At 37.7% G+C, this 8,575-nt stretch overlaps 2 protein-coding genes across 2 annotated transcripts; one reads left to right on the forward strand and one right to left on the reverse strand.

Moving 5' to 3' along the window:
- Positions 1-737: 737 nt before the first annotated feature.
- Positions 738-1,992, reverse strand: TRIADDRAFT_31316 (uncharacterized protein; the record flags this gene model as incomplete). Its single annotated transcript, XM_002116724.1, has 7 exons — positions 738-821; positions 888-948; positions 1,056-1,150; positions 1,231-1,377; positions 1,452-1,554; positions 1,635-1,768; positions 1,849-1,992. The coding sequence occupies 7 exons, from the start codon at positions 1,990-1,992 to the stop codon at positions 738-740; spliced, it is 768 nt and encodes a 255-aa protein (XP_002116760.1).
- Positions 1,993-6,152: 4,160 nt separating this feature from the next.
- On the forward strand, positions 6,153-8,328 carry TRIADDRAFT_31398 (uncharacterized protein; the record flags this gene model as incomplete). Its single annotated transcript, XM_002116658.1, has 11 exons — positions 6,153-6,313; positions 6,417-6,587; positions 6,775-6,873; positions 6,993-7,068; positions 7,166-7,251; positions 7,336-7,396; positions 7,539-7,605; positions 7,706-7,755; positions 7,829-7,878; positions 8,067-8,114; positions 8,229-8,328. 11 exons carry the CDS (start codon positions 6,153-6,155, stop codon positions 8,326-8,328), a joined length of 969 nt encoding a protein of 322 aa, XP_002116694.1.
- Positions 8,329-8,575: the final 247 nt, after the last annotated feature.

Below are 8,575 nucleotides of genomic sequence, written 5' to 3' on the forward strand. Positions count from 1 at the left end.
TTATTAACATCAATTACAAAATGTATTGATACATATAAGTGTAGTCGGGAAATATAGGTCGCGATATCTAGAACCTTATTGGTTTGAAAATAATAAGCAGGCGGTATGAAAGACTGCGTTTAATTTAACTGTAATTGTAGTTTATGAGGAACTATTAGAGTAAGGTTTACTACGTAGGGTAGTTACTACTGTATAGTTGTTCTCTGTCAACCTGTGACCGACTTAGATGGCATCAATTTTGTGGTCCATGGCAGAAAAGGTTTACCGGATTACATATAATTAAGTTTATCGTGCATTGCTAGGTTAAAGTTCAATTGGTTTCATTTCTTACAAAGTTTATATCACTTTATTTCAAGGCTTTGTTATACTAGAACTGTCAATGAATTGGCAAATAGTGCCTGCTTATTTTATATGCATATCATAGGGATGCTATTTAATTGAACAAAATGATATCTTTAACAGCATGGCCAACATTAGACATCGATATTATAATTTTTTGAAGGATCACAATGTTGTTTATTACATATGCTAATATCTGATAACAAGTCCGTAAATAGGTGGTTAGTTTTGGCGAAAATGATTAAATAAATTACAAGCATGAAATTACAAATTTTATAACATTAAAAAAATGACTTAAGAAGCCTACTAAGATATCAAGCAGCCACAACATCATAGCAGCTTTGTATCGATAGCTATTGAATAATACTCATTCAAAATCCGATTGATACATTAAAAAATTATACTATAGGCATAATTTGTTCCGTCATAGCTTGCACAAACTCAGTTGTGCTTGCATGGCCGCCCATGTCGATAGTTTTAATCTGTCAAGAAAGAATAATGTCAAGAAATGGAATGTATGTAGGTATCTGGCATACTCTTAGTATTACCTTTTTGTTTTTGATAACTTTCATTAAGCCGTTGTAAATTGCATCAGCATACGTATGTAAGCTAGAAATTAAATGCATCATAGTTTTAAGAATTTGATATTCTATAATAATATACTTTCAACATGTACGCTATCGACAATGTATTAATTAGATAGTTTATCCAATTACTTCATGTGACGCAGCATTGCAACAGCACTGATGATAAAACCTGTAGGATTAGCAACATCTTTTCCTGCCCCATGGCCAAAGCTATGCCTAGCACCCTTGATACATCAAAGTAGCCAACTTTAGAAATTATAGCCACAAATATAAATAGTGTCAATTGGAAATATTAACAACTAACTTGCTCGTAAAGAACATATTCACGGCCAATGCTGTATCCAGGGACAAACCCTGCTCCACCAATTAGGCCCGCACCCAGATTGCTTAAGATACTACCGTAAAGATTGGGTACCACCAATACTTTAAATTGATAAGGATTGATAACCATCTACCAAAGTTATTTCAATATAGTAGTATATTAGGAAAAGTGTAGTAGCAACATTGAACAAATATTGGTCTAACCTGCATACATGCATTGTCTACAATCATTTCGGTAAACTCAATGGCAGGATATAATTCGGCAACCTCTCGACAGCATTGCAAAAATAGACCATCGGATAATTTCCTGTTGAGGAAATATTGGTATACAGTACAATGTTAACCATGTAAAACCTTATGGTCAAATTAATGTACATCAATACAAACATTATATTGGCTTTATGAACTGCTGTCACTTTTGATAGCTTATTCTTCTGTGCATAATTGAAAGCAAATTGAGCAATCTTTAATGATTGTTTCCTAGTAATAATTTTAAGATTTTCAACAACTCCAGGGACCGTCTGATAAAAAACATGATTCAATTGATTAATAGCTAGTAGATGATCCTATTGATGGTTTTAAATGTACAATGGTTATTTACTTCATGCTCGAGGCCGGAAAATGCATCCTCTGTTTGTTCACGTATAATTGTAAAATCAATGTTACCATAACGTGTTTTAATACCAGGAATACTCTTGACGTTTACCACATTGGCAAAGAGTTCCAATTTATTAATAAGCCGCATGCCAACTGGTCTCTCTATTCCATGAACGGCAGTTTCTACAAAACCTGTTATTACATTATGCCGATAAAGGGTCAATTGATCAGTATTCTATTTTTCTTGAACATTGGTCAATAATTGCTATAGCGATATAAGCTGCAATAACAGCAGCACTAGCAGACGTAATCTATTTTGTATCGGCCATTTTGAACTGAAAAGGTTACATTTTTTGGTACATCAAAATAATAATAATAATTTATCAAATGGACAGTTAGCAATTTTTAAAATATCGATATTATCAATTCTATTCACTGGATATACGGGTATGATAAAGAGTTTGATAACCTTGCAAGCCAATCTTATTCTTTTGTACGGAATCGACAGCCTTATTAAGGGAATCACTTCCTCTTAGTCTTGATCCTGCTATATCACTATCAATGAGATTCGGATTATGTCGATATAATTGTTGATTATGATGTCGTACGATACAAGTGAGTTAGTACGAAGCCTCCATTGACGTTAGTATAGCAATAATGAAGAACAGTAAGGCGCAGAGATCAAGTATGTACTGTATTATACGTTTTACTCATTCAAAAATCATGTTGGTCCTTTAAATCATTCATTTATAGAATTACAGCTTTTCGTTGGAATTACTTCTGCTTACCTAATTGGAACTTCTTCAAATTCAATCGGTGCATTAACATGACTAAAAAATGATGATGTCAAAAGTTTCAATTGAATTTACAAGCCATTGGTTTATTTATTTTATTGACAAAAGTACACGAGCGAGCAGCAAAGCAATCGATGGAGCGAGAGCCTGATATGAGGACAACAAAGTGGGTAAAATTGGTTCAACTATCCAAAAGCGTAATCAATTGAATTGACAAGCCACTAGTTTATTTCATTGAAAATGTGTACGAGCAGCGAAGTGAATCATGGAGAGTAATCAATCAATCTATCGACAGAAAACTTCACCAGCCATTGGTTTATTTCACTGCAAAAACTACACGAGCAGCAAAAGTATCGATGGAGAGAAAGAAAGCCCGACATGAGGATAACTAAGAAAATGTAAAATGTGCTTGATTTGCATGCGCAAGCAGACATGATTCAATAATCGATCAAGTAAAAGTAACACAACGATGGCAGTTGGAGTAGAAGATAAATTATTGGTTAATGAACGCATCTATGGAGACAATCATTTTTTTGGCTATTTTGGCTGATAAAACACTAGCGCTAAGAGAAGGAGAAATAGCCTAGAAGTAAAGTCCTATCACACAACTGGATCGATTCCACAAACTTTCGTCCATCTATCCATTGAATATGATTGTCATTACGGTAAATTGCAAAATCAAAGGTGAACGCTATTACTTCACTGATCCTATGATCCAACTTACTTACTTTAACAACGTTGCCACACTATCGATGAGTTCCGGTCCAATTCCATCTCCAGGTATGACTGTGATAATCCGTTTTTCTCCTTTCTGTAAAATAATGATACGATTGATTCTTGATATGGATAGAGTACATAGTTTCATTAATTCATGTTAGTGGTAATTTAATGGGTCGCATCCTGTACAGTATCACCATCCTTTTGTCGTTTACGAAGCAATGGTACAAGCTTATGATGCAGACTATTCTAGGTATAGACATGGTTGGAACGATTTGACTCCATTCGAATAAGTTGGAGTGGTAAGCTAGGTCATGATGGAATCTGTAGCAGAAAGATTTAGACTGTTATTTCTACTACGTCAACGACTGCAGACGACTGTTTTACATAGGTGGTCAGACTATAACGTGGGGGCAAGCACAATCATGCAATGTTGCCCCTTGATGGCCTGTATAGCCTTATCCCTACAACCAATGCATCAATTTGTGGCTGACAAGGTGTCATCGATTCCTGCTATTACTATCACTAGTCTGATGGGCATGGAATTGCTATCCATTGGATTGGCAAAGGAAGCATTTTCTCTGCCAATTTGCCTACCTGGCATGATGGCTTGCCAACATGGAGTGATCGTGTAGCCAAGGTTGTCACGCCGGGTAGTGACTAGAGAAAGAAAGAGAATTCACGTTATCGATGATACCGTCTCCTTCTAGCCATCCTCACGCTCTAGTCATGCATGATGATAAGTATTTCTTTCTTACCTTCTTGATGGTAAGATCACGTAAAGACGAAATTGCAATTCTGATCATTTCTAGTCGTCGACAACAGATGCCTGTCCACTAATATCCACCAGGGGTAGTCGCAGTTTAGCAAGAAGAAATATGGTACACAACAATGCGGCGGACCGAACCGAACCGGTGCCACTTGACGTAAACACGGTCACTTGGAATGATAGAGAACAATGCGATCTGGTGGTCGCGTGCTCTACCAGCCTCGACACCCTGTCTGACAGTAGCGGAGCTGAGTGTAGTTTCAGTAGCACCATTGAATGGCCTAGCCTGTACAGTGTACAATGTACAGTACATTAGGCAGTGGTACGGTACTAGAGTTTGTACTGTAGGACAGGATTCAATGCTTGATTCCACCGCCTGCAGTGATGGAGAATGATACAATCTAGTGTGCGCGTACTCTACCTACCTCGACTGTCTATCTCACAGCCAAACTGAGTAGAGTTTCAGTAGCACTATTGAATGGTCTGGCCTGAGGTAGCATACAGTCAACTAGATAGACAGTGCTGTACAAGCAATGGGTATGATACAGCAGTGAGAATACAGAAGTCGCACTTCCTTTCCAAAAGTCGTTCTCCTTTTTACACAAGTCTCACTTCCTGTACCGTACAGTACAGAGTGTCCAATTTACAGTACAAGCGCTGCACGGTACTGTACACTGTACACTGTAAACTGGTCATGATGATGAAGAAATGACACAAGTATTGCACACGGTTCAATAATAGAAATCTTGGACAGGATTCCTGTCCTGCACGCAGTTTTGTACCGTACACTGATGTGTCACGATAGAAGGAATCCCTCATGCTTGACTCTACAGTGACACCAGTATTGCACAGCGTCCAATAACAGGAATCTTGAACCTGTCCCCCCCCCCCGCACAATGGAAAGGCGATTTCATCAATCGACAGTCTACTGTATAGTATACTTGTGTAACAGGATGGCATGTCTGATACTAGTCTGCCATGGAGAAGTGATTTGGTGACAAGACAGGCCAGCTAGAGCAACAGGACGACCACCGTTTTCAAGCTGCAAATCCGGTTGCAAACCTGATTGGAAGCTTTCTTGAGGCAGTACCAAGCACCAAGCGTCGATGATTGCTGCACCCGCCAGCTTGATACCTGGGCGAAACGAATAGAATAAGATCAAATCCGAGCTGGATCAGCGCGTTTCCCTTTAAAGGAACGGATAGCTTGAAGTTGTTTATTGGATCAAAATTGCCGATCAACACTGCATTTTACCTGTTGAAAAATCGCTTTGACCGACTGATTCCAATTGCAATACCTGCTGAGTGCGGGCAACAATAATAACAAACTGCGATCAGACAGGTAAGCGCCTTATTTTGCCTACATCTAGCTCATTAAGGTTAGTTCCACGGGTCTATAGCTCTATTCTATTGCTGAATGAGTCCAAAGTCTTTCCTCGAGTATGACTACAAAATTGACTAGGAAGACTCCACCCTGTGCCACTTCAAGATGGTCATGAACTTAAAGTAGTAACGTACGACTGTGACCAGCAGAATGGAGTTTCATTCTCCATTTCATCTCATTCATTTACTTGCCAACACCCTCGGTAGCTTTTTGATCACTTTCTTCAAAAACTTGCATGCATCAATCTATGCAAGCAAAAGTCCTCCGAAGAAATTGAGATCACTTCCATACTGTAGCTTAGGCATGGAATGCTTCAATATCGTCCATGAATCCGTCCATAGTTTTGCAGTCTAATCGTGAGCTATAAATCGAAGGCAGTATCTTGTATGTAATAATAATGACAATATTATTCGCAGCTACTTGATTACCGGTAGCCCATGGAATGATCCTACAGTACTGTACTCCTGATATGGAGCCTACGCGGGGATAATTTGGTAGACACACCTTCCAGTACTTTTAATATACTGAAGAAAATGAAGAATTTATAGAGATGGCATACGGGCCCGTTACTAACTCTTCATAATGATGTTGCATACTCTCTATTATAGTGCACAGTAAAGAATACAACCGCAAGCAACGCCAAAAATGTCCACCAATACCGATCGTATCGATATTGATAAACCAAGATGGGATCAGAACACATTTATGGGCAGATTTAAACGTTTTTTCAATGTTACCAATCCCATGAATGGACTACACTCCGATAAGGAACTATTTCAAGCCAAGGAACTCGTGGAGGCATACAGGTTCCTCAACTATTTTCAATGCATCGTTAATCAGAGTTGTGCTTACTTTGTAATAGCCTAGTCGTCCTCACCGATAGCAATACTGTGCATCTGTCAACACTAGGGAAAACCGTGAACCTCCAGGAACAACCTTACAGCAAATCCGCCAGGCTAAAACCATCTACGATTCAGCCTTTCACCCCGATTCTGGAGATTTAATGAATGTTATCGGTAGAATGTCTTTTCAAGTCCCTGGCGGTATGATCATTACTGGCTGTATGCTGCAGTGGTACAGGTAAGCTTTGCAGCCTAGTATCATTCGACCCACACTCATGTTATATTTCGGACGTAAATCACTTACTGTATATTCGATAGTAGAAGAAACAGTAGACTAATCATAGTTGAATCATGCTTACAAGATGGTAATATGATTCTGATGTACTATAGCGTGATTATTTGATCGTCATGAATGATCAATTTAGGACGATGCCGGCGGTTGTCTTTTGGCAATGGATTAATCAGTCTTTCAATGCCTTAGCCAACTATACTAATCGAAATGCTAAATCGCCTATATCCACCACGTAAGTTAGACTGCTTTATAGTAATAGGAGATACTGACAGACTGTACGTCTATAAACTGCAGAGTTTTAGATTAATCTTGCACCGTTATTAACATCAAACATATCCAACCCTGAACTAGACAATTAGGTGCAGCCTATGTCTCGGCTACGAGCGCCGCAGTTGCTACCGCTTTAGCTTTAAATTCTTTAACCAAGGTAAATAAATATCTTATATACGAGTACCAACAAACACTATATCATATTATCTGTAATTACTTCTTCTTCTGTACAACATATATCAATGCCAAATTAGCGAGCCCGCCCAGTAGTTGCTAGACTAGTCCCGTTTGCTGCTGTTGCTGCAGCGAACTGTGTCAACATTCCTCTTATGAGGCAAAGGTAACGGATACATTTTAAATTTCACTAGCAGTGCTAGAATAGAATATTCTATCTTATAGCGTTCTATTCTGTGACGTTGTTTAGGGAACTACTAGACGGTATTATAGTAACCGATCAAGACGGAAACAACATTGGGGAGTCTAAGGTTACTCGAACTTGAGAATAACAATGTTGTTGATATGGCTAACTTAAAGACTACTGTATCACACAAATGTATATTGATACATCGACAAACGAGCTACTACATCAAATTTGTATATTGATATTCAGACTCTATTGACTATTAGGTCGCTGCTAGAAAAGCAATCTCTCAGGTTTGCGTTTCAAGAATAACTATGGCTGCTCCTGGGATGAGTGAGTTTCCTGAAGTGAATTAGGCAGTTTATAATTGTCACTCTTAATGAGTAAATGGCCCTTTAATAATTGAATTAAACGCTTAAAATTTCATTGCTAGCTTTTTTACCCTTTTTTATGGAACGATTTGATAAGACACCATTCATGAAGGTTCGTTCAATGTATTCGTTTTGTCCAAGATGTAGGTAATGTAAAATAATTTCATTGAAATTATGTCTTATAGAGATTTCCCTTTCTTGGAGCCCCAATACAAACATTTTTCGTCGGAATGTTGTAAGTTTTAATTTCTAAGAGATGACCATCAAATTAAAAGTTTTCATAAAATACTATTATGATAGCTTAGCGTTCACTGGCATAGCGACTAATTATTTGATTCTTTGATCTGCACTAGCTTGTAGTTGTAATTTTGGTAAATCTTGTAAGTAGGGCTTATCATAATGTTTTACCGCTGTGTGTTTCAGCTTAATAGTAATGACTCCAGCTGCTTGTGCCATTTTCCCTCAAAAAAGGTATGCTCATATTTCTATGAAATACCGAAAAAACCATAATCTTCAATCAAGATTGATTAATATACACAAAGCACTTCTAAAAAAAAGTATCCCATTTCCATTCTCTATTTTTAGTTCTCTTCAAACTGACAAGTTGGAATCACAGTTGCAGGAAATTATTTCTAAAAAGTACGATAATTCCATTGAAAAGGTTTACTTCAACAAGGGATTATAAACAACATGCTGAAGATTGTTATTATTCATAGCGGTCACGATAGGTTGGTTTAGTACTATTTAACTTAACTTATATTATTTAACTCGCGTTTTACCTTCGAGTCTCGAGAAATTTTAAGTACTAGTGGAATATACTGCAATATCCGTTGGTAATGGATATCTGCAGTTAATAACGCTTAATGTCGAAATCAGGCTACAAATCCCAAATGAAGGATTTCTAAATGCCTGTGAAATATTATGATGAAAGT

This window comes from Trichoplax adhaerens, genomic scaffold (genome assembly GCF_000150275.1).
Source record: "Trichoplax adhaerens TRIADscaffold_17 genomic scaffold, whole genome shotgun sequence".
Taxonomy (NCBI): Eukaryota; Metazoa; Placozoa; class Uniplacotomia; order Trichoplacea; family Trichoplacidae; genus Trichoplax; species Trichoplax adhaerens.